Here is a 15892-nt window from a genome sequence, read left to right as displayed (position 1 = left end):
TTGAAGCGTTGCATAAACCAAGATGGATGTATATTTGATTCACAAAAAAAACATTTGAATTGTTATTGTTTTTGTAGGCACTGCACTGCACAAGAAAATAAAACTCTCTGTGTGTCAGTGAGACGGCTCCACCTGCTGGGCAGCAGCTGTTACTACGGCAACGCTGCACATACAGCAGCCAATCAGGAGGGGGCACTGCAGCATCACAGACAGGAGAGGGGGGGGGGGGGGGGGGGGGGGGATGTCCCTCCTCCACCTGTAACACACACACCTCCAGTCTGACCTCTGACCTCTGAGTCTGCAGGGGATGGAAGCTGTGACCTCGTTGCCCTGGTAACAAGTTATCAAGTCGCCCGCGGTGAGAGAGGACCACACACACACACACACACACACACACACACACACACACACACACACACACACTTTGTCTGGACTTTGACCGAAAATGGGAAACCAGCTGGTCTCGGTACAGACGCTGAGAAACGGCCTCTGATTGGTCGACTAACATCAACACGGCACAACCAGCTCAGGAATGTGTGTGTGTGTGTGTGTGTGTGTGTGTGAGAGAGAGAGTGTGTGTGTGTGAGAGAGAGTGTGTGTGTGAGAGTGTGTCAGTGGCATGAATGGAGGCGCAGACACACACACACACACACACACACACACACACACACTCTCTCTCTGCTCTACCTGCTGTTTCAGCTGCAGCTTCACCTCTGTCTCTGTGATGGGAAGTCAACACACTACAACACAACAACAAGCTGTGTGTGTGTGTGTGTGTGTGTGTGTGTGTGTGTGTGTGTGTGTGTGTGTGTGTGTGTGTGTGTGTGTGTGTGTGTGTGTGTGTGTGTGTGTGTGTGTGTGTGTGTGTGTGTGTGTGTGTGTGTGTGTGTGAGATGAACTGTAACTAAACAAGGACATGCTGATGGACACTTGGAGACGGAGGCTCCGCCCCCGACGCAGCAGCAGCTTCCCTTATTAGGACTCACACTCTCCCCCTCTCTCTCTCTCTTTTTTTTTTTTTTTAAACATATCTTTATTGACAACCAGAGTAAACACAGGGCTGAATACAGTTAGAGATGAAGTGTCGCCTACACAACATTAACACACAACCAAACCTGGTTTTCCCTGTTAAAAGGGTTTTCCATGGAGTTTCTCCTCAGTGGATGTGAGGGTCTAAGGACAGAGGATGTTGTTATGATGGGATGTAAAGCCCTTTGAGACAAACTGTTACTGGTGGTAGAAACGGGCTATACTTATAAAACTACCTTGTCTAAATACACCAGCGGTTGACAGCAAAACAGGAAAAAGATATAAAGTTAAATAAATCTGTTGTAAAGCTACAGAAGTCGTACGTTTAACAGCTTCTTATTTTCACAACCACAGAGGGAGGAGACGTATTATTACTGACCGACATGCAGACAGTTACAGGAGGTTTGGCCTCTTAACAGAACATTTAGAGAATAACTGGTAACACTTTACAACAAGAGTAAAGTAACTTTACGTTAGTTAGTACATTATTAAGCATTAATATATAAACTAATGTGTAATTTTTTTTTAAATTTATGTGTAGAGACTACAGATGGAAATTAGCTGTGAGCTAAATTTGGTGCAACCATCTTTTCATTTTTTCCTGCAAATGATTAATGTAATTGCACATTGTCCCTTATTAAACTAATAAACTAAACTAAACTAAACTAATTAATGCTGAGTAATACATTCATACTGATAACTGATACATTATTCAACTTTTAATTTATTAACTAACTTTGAGTAGTAAACATTAACTGCTTACTAGGCTACATTAATTAATGTGTTTCCTAATCCTGAGTAATACATAATAATGATTGTTAACATAGGCCTATCTGTAAACAGTTAATTAATGCTTGATAATGTACTAACTAACGTTAATTAAGGGACCCTATCACATTCAGTGAAGCCAAACAAAACATTCTTCCAGCATACAACTTTTTTACTTTTACTTTTTAACTACTTCTGTTGATGTGTCCATTCAATTTGTTGTTGTGTTGTGTTGTAATGTTGTGTTGTACAGTTTGTGGTGTGAAGGTGTGTTCATGTGATGGTTAAATCTCAACGCTCTCTCCATCTCTCTGAGCAGCAGAGGGGGCGGAGCCTGAGCCTGAGCAACAGGAAGTGGTCGTGTTTCCTGTAGTAAAGTTTCCTTATAAGGAGAAGCAGCTGATAGGCGGACATGTTTGACCATCACACGTTCCTCTGTTTATTCACTACGTTACCCATGAGCCTCAGCGCCGGTGACCACTGATGATGTCATCAGGCTGCGTCCTGGTGCAGGTGTTTCATCCAAGGAGGTGCAGACAGGCGGCCATGTTGGGTGGACAAGGCCGTTTTATTGGTGGAGCCTATTTTTACCACCACACTACAAAAACTCAAAGTCTTACCAAGAATATTTGTCTCATTTCTAGTCAAAACAAATCTCATTATATTAAAATAAGACTCATCACATTAAAAGCAGCTTGTTGTTAGACACTTTTTACTTCTTTCAAGCAGATTTTCACTTGAAATAAGTAGAAAAATCTGATAGTGGAGCAAGTTTTTCTTTCTTATTACAAGCACAAAAAACTTGCTTTCACTGGCAGATTTTTCTACTTATTTCAAGTGAAAATTAGTTTGAAACAAATGAAAATTATCTAAAAACAAGTTGATTTTAAGGTGATGAGTCTTATTTTAAGTGAAAAGAGTTTAGGTTTGACTAGAAATGAGACATTTGGACAAGAAATTAGACAAATATCTTTGGAAAGATGTTGAGTTTTTGTCTCTGAGGTCTGTACCCAGCATCATAACAACATCCTGTGACCTCTGACCGTCACATCCACAAGGAGAAACTCCAGAGAGAAACTAGGAGAGAGTTCAGGGTGAGAGACAGAGGAGGATCGGTCCTCTGTCTCTCCCTCTCTGCAGTGTTATGTTGTCACTATATTAACTTACATAATGTTACCTTCATAGAAAACTACATGATTAACATATTGGTGACTTTAGGTATCAGCATCGTAACTACATTTCTGACGTTTATAACAAAACAAACTGTTTGAAAATCGGTCACAGACTGATCCAGTTCTGGTTGTTTTAGTTCAGTAGAACGTTTCCTACATCTCCCAGAATCCTTTTCAACAACTCCATATATGGATCTGAGAGTCAAACACAAAACATTCTCCTTCCTCCTCCTCCTCCTCCTCCTCCTCCTCCTCCTCCTCCTCCTCCTCCTCCCTCAGGCTGTGTTTGTCTTTTTAAGGAGATGAACTGCCCCCCCCCCCCCCCCCACCCCCCCCGATATGACACAGTGACACACAAATATTTCACACTACAAAATACTCACATCCTGTTTCAGATCCCACCCGGAAGAAACCTATAGGCTAGGTTTTAATATAGGTTTGAATATATGTGACATACATAAAATTGGCCGTTTTCATATATACGCATATATGCTAAAATATATGGTGCATATGTGCAGCATATATGCACAGATAAACTGCATATAGGTTTCATATATGTGCATATCCTCATGAGGATATATGCGCATATATGAAACCTACAGTATATGCAGTTTATCTGTATATATCCTATATCCTGCATATATCCTCATGAGGATATATGCAGGATATATCAAACCTATATGCAGTTTATCTGTGCAGATATGCACCATATATTTTAGCATATATGCGTATATATGAAAGCGGCCAATTTTATTTATGTCAGTCACATATATTACAGTTTTTTTCAATTGCTAACAAGCAGTGGTCGAAACTGAAGTCACATTTTCAAAACTCTTAACACAGTTTGCAAAACACAAGTCCATGTGGACCAAACTGTGAAGCACTTTTCATTGCTTTCACACTAAATGCATTCAGTGACCACAGTCACCAACATTCATGGACTCTTTTCTCAGTTACTAGTTCACCACCTGCAAAACACTAGACTTTTACAGCACATGTTTCAAATGCTAACACACTTTGTTCAAAACAGTTAAAAACACAATCAAAACAGAATGATGGGAGGGATAGAGGGAGGGAGGGGGGGGGGGGGGGGGGGGGTCATGGGGAATTTCTGTTGCAGGAACATTGAAATATATAAAATGTCAAATCAAAAATATTTTATTGAATAACATAAATAAAAATATTATGCAACTCCAAACACAGGTGAGGTTTCCAGCTCAAAACTGATCCAGGTGATCTGTGTCTGGCCTCATTAGAAACCATATAAAAAGTGTGTGTGAGGGGGGTGGGGGGCTTCTGGTTGTTTTTTCTTTGGAAATATGGATCACATGGTTTACAGTAAACTTTTTATTTTTTGTAAGGTCCCTTAGTACCTATGCAAGGGCACAGAGAAAATAGATTTTCTTGACGTAAATTGCTGCATTCCTGATTCATTCTTGTTGCAATATATTATCTAGAACACTCAAAGTGCAAAGATATTGCAGTATTTATTTTTATAATAAAACTGATTTACTGATTTTGAAAAAAAAATCATTCAAACTTCAAAGATCAAATTAATTTGAAGTAATGTTCTTTGTTGTTAGTGTTTTGTAGTTCAGTGTGCTAAGAGTGACAGTGTCTGTTTCCAAAGTGATACTATGTGCTAGTGTTGTGGTTGAATGAGCTTATTTTGAGACATGTATGAAGTGTTTTGTTGGTGAGGCAGCGTTTTGGGGAAGAGATGAACTGTTTAGCTGAGATGCCTGATGGAAACGCTGGCTGTGTTAAGAGTTTTGAACATGTGACTTCAGTTTCGACCACTGCTTGTTAGCAATCAAAAAAAACTGTAAAACCTACAGGTTCTTTCCGCGTGGGATCTGATCAACCTGCATCAATAAACTAATCAATAAATTAACCAATGAATCAGTCAGACTCCTTTCTCTCAGATTACAGTGAAGTCACAGTGAGGTCACGGTGAGGTCACACATATATAATTATGTGCCGATGATGAAGATGAAGATTAGGAAGTTTAACAGGAAGTTGATTAAATCCACATGATGATGTCACAGAAACATGTAAACAAATGTTTCATAACCACATGAATGAGGAGGAGGGGGGGGGGGGGGGGGGGCGCTGTGAGGTCAGAGGTCAGAGGTCATATACGACCTGTGGCTTCAGGTCAGTTCATCTGGTAGACGATGACATCACCACCTCAGTGTGTGTGTGTGTGTGTGTGTGTGTGTGTGTGTGTGTGTGTGTGTGTGTGTGTGTGTGTGTGTGTCTGGGATCTCCTCAGATGGGGTTCGTCGTCGTGTGTCGTGTAAACTGATGATGTCACTGTTTGGCACGCGACTGAAGTGTATACAGTGTGTGTGTGTGTGTGTGTGTGTGTGTGTGTGTGTGTGTGTGTGTGTGTGTGTGTGTGTGTGTGTGTGTGAACATGCTACACTGCCATATCAGGAGCTGAGAGTCAGTCAGAGGAGGATCAGAGGCTTCATATGGATCGTCTTGTTGTGATTATTGATCATCAGTGATAAGTAGTTTAGTTTAGTTTAGTTTATTGGTTTAAATCTACAGAGACAATACACATTAATGAACATTTCTGTAAACATGCCGGTTTAGCCAAGTTGGCTCATTTTCCCCCGTGGTCTCTGGGCCAGGTGACTGCAGCACTACAATCATTAAAATGCATTAAAAAAGAAACAAAAAAACAAACACAAAACAGTACTATTCCTACTTATAAAACATATAGTATACAATACAATACATTACAGTGCATACAATAAAATACCTTCATTACAGTTTCAGAGCAGATGGTCACATACTTGACCGTCTCTCAACCATAGTTTTACATTTCTTTTAAAAGAAAGATAAGTGTCGTCCTCCCGGAGCTGTGTGAGTACAAACGTATTAATTATAACAACATGTAACGTTGGTATCGTGGCCTCCTATTGGCTGCTGCTCCGAGGTCAGACACTGATCCTAGACCAGTTTAAGCAGCTAGTGACAGATCGATGGGGGGGAACGGGGGGTCAGTCGACTCAGGAGGATTCAACACGTGTCAGCTGCTGTCAGCCTGTCAGTCAGAGCTCAGGGTGTAGAGGCCTTACTGCAGCACCTGGTCGTCTACTCTGCACCGTGTGCAGAGCGGCGTTCGCCTCCAGGTGGGAGGAGCCAAAGACAACCAATAAGTTTCTCACTTTGTCTTTTCCACTGAAGTCACCAGTTCCTTGTTACATCGCATCCTGGTGTCTGTTACGCTCCGATTTCTTCTAGCGGAACCGGAAATCACCAAATTCACCAAAGTAAAAGTGTTCACCAACATAAAACTTATAAAATGTTAACTTAATGGCTCGGGGACTTTCTTGTAAATTATATTCCTTAAATTAAAGAGTTTCACCGCATTTTATGAGCTTGGTGCTTTTATTTTGAAGGAAAGGCCTGTGTCTCTCTCTGGCCCTGGAGTCAACGGCTCCAAACCAGTTCCTTGTTGCTGTTTGTGAAGCAGCTGCTGACGGTGACGACTGCTGATGACAGACCGCCGTTAGCATCGTTAGCTCAGCAGCCAGGCGGCGAGTCAACCTGAAGTCAGTGACAGCGTCAGTCGGACCGACACCGTCAACACGGCCAAGTCCTGAAACCAGAACCAGAACTTAGAGACGTCGTCAGCAGCGACAGTTTAATCTCAGTCTTTTATTTTGTAATCACAGCTTCAGACTGTGTTGAACTGAGCGTTGATGGACCAGAACCAGAACCAGGTCGAGGTCGGTCCTTGTGTCCACACGTCACAAAGGACACAAAGGAAACACAAACCTGTCTCCAGAATCTCAGAGCAGAGGTCCAAGAGTTCTTGGAGGACTTGGAGGAGTTGGAGCATGTGAGAAAGTAGCTGTTTAGATCCCAGTGTGCGGTCGGTTTATCCACATGAGGCTGTTTAGATGTTTGCTCCGATGTTTTTGGGAGAAGTGAAGCTCCACCTGTGGAGCAGATCAACGGCTCGTCACAGAGACACCACCCGTCCGGAGAGCTGCTCGGCCGGCCAACCTCCGTCGTCATCCTGGGAGAAAAGACCATCGCTAATTAACTTACCCGCAGGTTTTTAGAGGTTTACCGCTGGGTAGTTACATTCTTTTTAGGAGATAAATTCTGATCTCATTGATGAAATGTAACAATTGTGGCAGTCGCATTAGTTTGTTTGAATGTAAAGTGAAGCTTCCTGTGTGTATTGGACAGAAGAGCAGCGCTGCCTCGGGGCTCTGGAGCCTACGGACACAAATTTTACAATGAACACATCAGTCTGCATTACATTTTATTTTATTTTATTAAGTTAACATGGTTTTGAATACAGGATTTGTAGCAAAAGCTTGTCACGTCTGCTTATGTGAAAGCAGCAGAGACGACTGATGACGTATGTGACTGTTGAAGTGGTGTCCCAATTCGTAGGGGTTGACTTTCAACCTCTACCCCTTGTAGCTCCGGTTCAAGGGTTAAGGGCTAGGGGTAGGGGTAGGGATAAAAACTAGAATTGGAATTGGGCATTGGAGGTCTTGGAGCAGAATTCCTGGAGGTCATGGAGGACTTGAAGGACCTTCTGAGACTCTGCTGTGCAGCTGAATGTGGAGACAAAAACTGTAGTGAACGTGTCATGGTGCTCATGTGCTACGTTTTGCTAAGCTATGAGCTACATGATCCAGTTAACATCAGGTAAAGTGTTGTGTTGCCAACTGATGCTACAGCTGCTGCAGTAACGGACATTAGCATCATAAGCTACGCTGCTACGCTAACGAGTGCAGCCACTAGCATCATCATCAACTGTGTTAAAGCTTAGCTAACAGTACGATACAGTAGCTGTAAACTAGAAAATTTCCTCTGGGAAATTTTGAGTGGGCCATGGGAGGCTACTGCTGGGGGGGCCATCTCTGTCAACATGGGAATCAAACCCACGATCTTCAGGTCAAGACAGAGCTTATCAGACAGTGTGTTGGTGTGTGTGGTTGTGTTTGACAAAGCTTTAATCTAAATGGACAGGGCTCAGAGCCAATCAGAGGAGTCTCTTAATGAACTGATCTCATTGGCTCTGGCCTGAGGCTCAGAGGTTACCACGGCAACTTGAGGTGGTTACCATGACAATAGAGTCACCCCAGGCTGAGACAGACAGAAACGTCGAGAAAAGGGGTGATTTTCTGCCTCTGCACCGGTCTCACATTTAGGCTAATTCTGACAAAACGGTAACTCCTATCAGAAAAAGAAGCAGACCGTGGTCGTCGTAAGGACTTCCTGAACGCTTTGATATGATTTTGGTGTTTCTACAGTAAATATTTTGGAAACACTTGCAAGTTATAAACAGGGGTTCGTTCTGCTTCTCTCAGAAAATCTTTGTATTAGAATCAATGAGAAGCAGAGAGAGGCATGGTGGCTCTGAGAGGCTCACAGTTTAAAATATGTAAGTCTCACAGTTTAAATTATGTAAGTCTCTCTGCTTTGTTGAGCACATTGTGAGATACAGAACAAGTTTGTCTACAACTGTGGAAAAATTCATGTGTGTAGAGTGTAAATTGTGGCCGTGAGCAGCCTGGAAAGAGAAAAGTTTCAGACAATTTCAGACAACTCCTCCCACTGTAGCTGATGATGTCACCCACTCTAGCACGAACATTCCGTGCAATACACACCCATTATAATCTCAACATTTCTCCAAAAATGATCATTGTCATTGAACAGTGATTGATCAGAAACTATATGACCTATCGACACATGGATGAATACACAGATAGACAAGACTCGTGTCTACATTTTGAAGTTTAAATGAAGTTTCTAGGTGAAAGTAATGCCGGAGCAGTAGATGTTTGAAAAAGTCCAATAATTTGTTTGTTTTCTGACCTCATCCCATTTTTTGCAGTTTTTTGCAACTTACATCATGAAAAAACTGGATTCGGTAGAGAAAAGTAATAGCACAGCAATCCCGATCGAACCAAACATTGTGATACATAATTTTTTTGATAATAATATAATATAATATTTTGATATATAATTTGTCTGAGTTTCAAATCGACATTTGGTACAGAATAGTGCCTCAGTGCGTTTGCCCCGTGGCCCTAATTAGCATTGTAGCTAATCATAACAGGCAAGCCAGAGGATAGTGATGGACCCATCCCATATTCTTCATTTAGAGTATGACCTTCTACAATAAAGATCCCTCACTGTAAACTCAACCGTTTTAAGATCTTATTCTAACCAACCTCCTTTAAATTCCTTAACAATGCTGCTTGAGGCCGAAGTTTGTGCAATAATTTTTCATTTTTATATGTTGATCTTTTAGCATGTATTATTTATGTATAGTGTATGTTGGCTGATGATGTATTGTTTGTTGTCATTGCAACTGTTGGGGCATTTATGGCGCAGCTGCAGAGTCCAAGACAAATTTCTCTGAGTGGGACAATAGAGTAGGCTATCATATCGTATCGTCACAGATGTTGAATTTTCATTTTAATGAGTTTGTTGTGAGCTAACAAAACAAACAACTTGAATATTGTTTTTATGATGGATTATTATTCTAATGAATCAATTGTCATTAAAAATGGCTAATTAGAATTTAGAGTTTTTAAAATGAGTGAGTTTTCTGTTCTGTTTGTGATCAGCTGCTGATTAGCATGTAGCTGACGAGACGCTAACAGGACGTGTTAGATGAAGTCACCAAGTAGTGACCTTTCAAGAGGAACTCTTTAGGATTTCCACCTTAACTCTGTAATCTCTTGTTGATGACAGATAAAGACTACACAGATATACACATGGTAACCATGGTAACATGGTAGATGATCAATAACCTTATCCACCGCTCCATGGATTGATTTCTCACCGGCTTCGTTAGAAACAGATGATGCACATGGAGGAGAGGAGGGTTAGAGACACAGAGGAGGAGAGACCAGACCAGAGAGGACGGGGTTAACTAATAAAGATGAAACACCTGTTGATTCATTGATTAATTCAGTTGATCAGTAGAAATATCAGTTGTTTAGTTGTTGATCAGTGAAAGAATCTGATGTTTTATCAAAACATCAGATTCAGCCTTCGTCTCTCCGTCTCCCTCTGAGGAATGCTGTGAATGATGGGAGAAAGTCCGGCCGCGGCTCGAGCCCTCTGATTGGCTGCTGCCGCCGGGGCCTGCCCTATAAGGACTCAAGCAGGGGAGAGAGGGAGCGAGGAGGAGAGGAGGAGGTCCAGGCCATGTTTGGGATGGAGGGATGGAGGAGGAGAGGAGGAGGAGGAGGAGGAGGAGGAGGAAGGTTGATAAAGTCGCTCTCAGACGCTCAGACTTCACTTCTGTCCTGCCCCCTCCCCACGGCCCACAGCCTGCACTGTAAGGTAAGACTCCTCTTCTCCTCCTCTACACCTCCTCTATCACCTCCTCTTCACCTCCTCATCTCCTTTATCACATCCTCTTCTCCTCTTCTCCTCCTCTACACCTCCTTTATCATCTCCTCTTCTCCTCCTCTACACCTCCTTTATCATCTCCTCTTCACCTCCTCATCTCCTTTATCACCTCTCCATCATCTTCTCTACACCTCCTCTACATCTCCGCTTCACATCATCACCTCCTATGTTCTCCTTCTTCACCTCTTTTATCATCTCCTCCTTCTCCTGTGTTAACTGCTCTTAACCTACCTCTACTTCACCTCATCACCTCCTCATCACCTCTTCATCATCTCTTTATCACCTCTTCATCACTTCTTCACCTCCTCTGCTCCTCTTCTTCACCTCCTCCTCTCTGTGACCTCTGTCCTTCCTGCTCCTCTACAGACCAGACTGGACTTGTACTTTGGTATTTTTAGTCTCTGATGCTTCACCTCCTCTTCATCTTCCTCTTCCTCCTCCTCCTCCTCCTCCTCCTCCTCCTCCTCCTCTCTCCATCCGACCAGACTTCAGACTTTTCAGTTTTGAGTTTCATGAAACGAACGTCTTCACGTCGTCGCTCTGTGTTTCCTGGTTCAGTGGGTCAGAACTGTGTGTGTGTGTGTGTGTGTGTGTGTGTGTGTGTGTGTGTGTGTGTGTGTGTGTGTGTGTGTGTGTGTGTGTGTGTGTGTGTGTGTGTGTGTGTGTGTGTGTGTGTGTCAGGTGTAAAGTGTGTGTTGGTGCAGTGCTGCCCTGAGCTCTGACTGACAGGTTGACACAGATTAAACAGAGGAAGACCCAGAGGTTCAGTGTCTCAGCAGCTGCAGTTGATCAGTCGTATCGATCTCAACCTGTTCTCCATCAGACAAAAAACAGTTAAATTCTTATTTAATTTGATCATCTTTCAGAATATGAAGTGAAGCAGTTGAACTTGACCTGCAGGAGGCAGCACCTCCTCCTCCTCCTGTCTGACAGACTGTAGTGACCTCTTCATCTTCATCTTCTTCTTAGAAATAAACTGAGAATAAACTGACTGTGGAAGGATGGTGCTGCTTCCCGAGGCTCTGGAGGTGAAGCAGAGATTTTAATAAATAGAAAAGGACCCAATGCGTTTGGACGCTGTCTTCATCAGGGTGTGACCTCTGATGAAGACATCGTCCAAACGACCACCGTCCTCCACTGACAGTCCGTTTCTTCTCCATTTATCTCTATTATTTTCCCTTGAACAGCACCTTGAGCCACTACACACCAAATTTTTTAAACTCTTTTTTTCCTCTGGCCTCTGCAGAACTCACCCTCCCCTCTATTTATTCTATAGTTTTTAGTTTTGTCGTGTTTGTCTCAATTTAATTTGAACTTACTGGTTATTTATCACTGAGAGACAGAGGTGTAACAGCTGTCATCCCTCCTCTGTTGCTCACCCTGAGGTTTCTCCTGGTTTTCCCTGTTAAAAGGGTTTTCCATGGAGTTTCTCCTCAGTGGATGTGAGGGTCTAAGGACAGAGGATGTTGTTATGATGGGATGTAAAGCCCTTTGAGACAAACTGTTGGTAGAAACGGGCTATACAAATAAAATTGCCTTGTCTTCACTGCAAAAACTCAAAATCTTACCAAGAATATTTGTCTTATTTCTAGTCAAAATAAATCTCATTCTACTTAAAATCAGACTCATCACATAAAAAGTAGCTTGTTTTTAGACACTTTTTACTTCTTTAAAGCAGATTTTCACTTGAAATAAGTAGAAAAATCTGATAGTGGAGCAAGTTTTTCTTTCTTATTACAAACACAAAAAACTTGCTTTCACTGGCAGATTTTTCTACTTATTTCAAGTGAAAATTAGTTTGAAACAAGTGAAAATGATCTAAAAACAAGTTCATTTTTAGGTGATGAGTCTTATTTTAAGTGGAAAGAGTTTAGTTTTGACTAGAAATGAGACATTTTGACAAGAAATAAAACAAATATTCTTGGAAAGATGTAGAGTTTTTGCAGTGTTGGTGTAGGAGCAAGGGGGCGTGGCCAGGTGAGGTGTGTGTGTGTGTGTGTGTGTGTGTGTGTGTGTGTGTGTGTGTGTGTGTGTGTGTGTGTGTGTGTGTGTGTGTGTGTGTGTGTGTGTGTGTGTGTGTGTGTGTGTGTGTGTGTGTGCAGCAGCAGACAGGACTGAGGGCAGACTGAACCCTTTCTGCTGCTGCTGAACATCACACAAACATCTGATTCACAGTCCATGACTAAATATGGACTAAAGTCTCCGAGAGGGGGAGACGAGGAGAGACGAGGGAGGACAGATGAAGAGAGGAGGGGGGAGGGGGGAGGGGGGGAGGAGAGGAGGGGTGGGGGGGTAAGAGAGAGGGGGGGGGGGGTAAAGGGGGGAGAAGCAGTGGGCGAGCGAGGTAGAGCGAGCCCAGGGAGAGAGAGCATACCAAACACAGGCAGGACTCGGCTTCATGTCCTAATTAGGAAGTTTTCCCAGAGTGCCGTGTTCATTCAGTAAAGGACAGTAGTAGTTTTAGTTTTAATGGAGGAGGAGAAGGGCGGGGAGGGGGGTGGGGGTGGGAGAGAGGGAGAGAGGGTGGGGTAGGGAGAGAGGGGGGAGAGGGGGAGAGAGGGAGAGAGGGTGGGGTAGGGGGAGAGGGTGGGGTAGGGTGGGGAGGGGAGGGGATGTCACGTGAAAACCTCACAACTCCAATTTGGGTGAAGTGGACGAGTCTGAGGGAAACTCATGACTGCAGGTTTCAGGTGGAACCACTGATGCTCACACACACACACACACACACACACACACACACACACACACACACACACACACACAGAGACTTCATCTTTATCTTTCTTCTTTTCAGGGTTTTATCATTTTATTTGATTTTGTTAAATCCTGTTTGTGTCTTGATGTCGGCCATGTTGTTGTCCACAGGTGTCACTTTGGGTTCATTAGTAATTATTACTGAATTATTATTAAAATTGATAATTAATTAATCAGTTACTTCATTTATCAAAGTCAAAGTCAACTTTATTGTCAATATGTACCAGACACACAGAGGATTAAAACTGTGTTTCTCTCAATGCAATAAACATCTAAAACATCTACAAATCTAGAGAATATATGTATATATATGGATATGTGCCTTTTATATTTGTAACTGCTACTGTTGTACCTTCTATATATATATATATATATATATATATAGAAGGTACAACAGCAGCAGTAGAAGTGCAAATGAACAACAGTAGTAGCAGTAGTATTTGATGTGATCAATCTGATGAGCAGTTTTCTGACTCATTGACGGTGGATGTGTAAACAGCAGCCGGGGCTTCTGGGTAATGAAGTGTGTGTGTGTGTTTCTCCCTGCATTGCAGTGTGGTTCGGTGTCGTAGTGTCGTAGCTCCTCCACAGCGCCCCCTGCAGTCATGTGTGATGATGAGGAGAGCACCGCTCTGGTGTGTGACAACGGCTCAGGTCTGTGTAAGGCCGGGTTCGCCGGGGACGACGCTCCCAGGGCCGTCTTCCCCTCCATCGTGGGCCGACCCCGACACCAGGTGAGTCTATTATGGTATACATACCGATGTGTTGGTGAAGAGAAGTCATCACCACCGACACGTCTTCACTTGTATTCACAAAGAGTTTATTTACAAGGAGAAGAACAGTGGAGCATCTCTGGTGCCAATGTGAGATCTCTCTCTCCTGGTCCAGAACTCTGAACTTATAAACGTTTTTCTGACTCCAAAACCTCCTCCTTCTGTAGACAGAGAGGAGCTCCATCCACATGGTGAATTATTATTTCACTATTATTATTATTATAACCTTTATTTAACCAGGTTTGTCCCATTGAGATCCAAGATCTCTTTTGCAAGCGAGACCTGACCAAGAATGGCAGCACATAAAGTTTCAACACATTGACACATTAATCAAAGACCAAAAAAAAACAAAAAAACAAAAAACAAATAGAATGCAATAACAATTGAATTTTCAAAATTAGTTAAAAGAATTTACAAGATTAGTCAAACATTTGCAGTCAAATAAAACATTTGCACTCCTGACCTTTGACCTACCCATTAACCTTTAGCTCACCCTGAGCTTTCTCCTGGTTTTCCCTGTTAAAAGGGTTTTCTATGGAGTTTTTCCTCAGTGGATGTGAGGGTCTAAGGACAGAGGATGTTGTTATGATGGGATGTAAAGCCCTTTGAGACAAACTGGTGGTAAAAATGGGCTATACAGATTGCCCCCAACGAAGTCACCATATCCTGTCTGCCACAACACTTAGCCATAAGAGAAAACAAAAGAACCGATCGTTCACATTGATTCCAGTTCCAGAAAAAGCACAAACAGAAGAACATAAGATAATACAAGATATTAAAGCAGAAAAGTTCAGGTGGATAATACACTGTGTCTCTGTCTCTCTGTGTCCATCTCTAGGGGGTGATGGTGGGGATGGGACAGAAGGACAGCTACGTGGGAGACGAGGCTCAGAGCAAGAGAGGAATCCTCACCCTGAAGTATCCCATCGAACACGGCATCATCACCAACTGGGACGACATGGAGAAGGTCTGAGCCGACGCCTCGGCTAGGGATGTCATGGTTACTTGTTTTTACAGTTTATCACGGTGTTAAACGCCACAATTAATTGATCACAAAGATTCCTAAATACCATCACTTTCCAAAAAAACATTATGTATGAACGTGTCGGCAGATGTGCACCAAAGTAAAGGGAAAAGCACAGATATTGGTCCATTTAACTAATGTAACATTGAATTGGTAGGAATTTAAATGCTGGAGTGTCATTTGTAATTAAAAAAAAAGATTAAAATTAACTTTTATTAAACATTTGGTATGGATGACAATTAATGACTTAAATATTTCAAACACTTCCCCTGGAGGATTAATAACTGGTCATATTTTAATAGATATTTAAAATATTTTATAATTAGTGATGTATATTTTTACTATATTTGATTTTACACATTAATAGTGTTGTGAAATTAATTAATGCAGAATAATCGTGATAATCGTAACACCGTGATCATTTCTCTGACAATAATTGTACCAAAAAGATCTATTATCGTGACATCCCTAGCCTCGTCCTCATCCTCATCCTCACAGCTGCAGCTCTGATTGGTTAGGCGTTGCCGTGACGACCCCCTCTGCTTGCTCTGATTGGTCTAGATCTGGCATCACTCGTTCTACAACGAGCTGCGAGTGGCTCCAGAGGAACATCCCACGCTGCTGACCGAGGCTCCGCTCAACCCCAAGGCCAACCGCGAGAAGATGACTCAGGTGATGACCTCACCGCTCAGAGGCCACGCCCCCTCCAAGGCCACGCCCCCCTCCCAGCATGCATCACTCCTCCTCATCCGTTAACCATGTCTGTGTTTGTGTCCAGATCATGTTCGAGACCTTCAACGTCCCGGCCATGTACGTGGCGATCCAGGCCGTCCTGTCTCTGTACGCCTCGGGACGAACCACAGGTTGGACCACACGCTGCTTTTCAACATAAAAGCCTCAAACAGCTGCAGCTTTTCAACATAAAAGCCTCAAACAGCTGCAGCTTTTCAACATAAAAGCCTTTC

At 42.7% G+C, this 15892-nt stretch overlaps 1 protein-coding gene across 1 annotated transcript in view; it reads left to right on the top strand.

Annotated features, from left to right (window-relative positions):
* The first annotated feature begins 10210 nt into the window (after positions 1 to 10210).
* The window catches only part of acta2 (actin alpha 2, smooth muscle), a 9627-nt gene continuing 3945 nt past the window's right edge, over positions 10211 to 15892 (top strand). The window contains exons 1-5 of the mRNA XM_083994428.1: positions 10211 to 10307; positions 13685 to 13864; positions 14742 to 14870; positions 15489 to 15599; positions 15706 to 15790. Coding sequence (XP_083850554.1) covers positions 13736 to 13864; positions 14742 to 14870; positions 15489 to 15599; positions 15706 to 15790 — 454 coding nt within the window. The 5' untranslated portion in view covers positions 10211 to 10307; positions 13685 to 13735. The remainder of the gene's footprint in view (positions 10308 to 13684; positions 13865 to 14741; positions 14871 to 15488; positions 15600 to 15705; positions 15791 to 15892) is intronic.

Source organism: Trachurus trachurus (genome assembly GCF_905171665.1).
Source record: "Trachurus trachurus genome assembly, chromosome: 19".
NCBI lineage: Eukaryota > Metazoa > Chordata > Actinopteri > Carangiformes > Carangidae > Trachurus > Trachurus trachurus.
The sequence above is the reverse complement of the archived record's forward strand: the minus strand, read 5'-3'. Positions and strand labels throughout refer to the sequence as shown.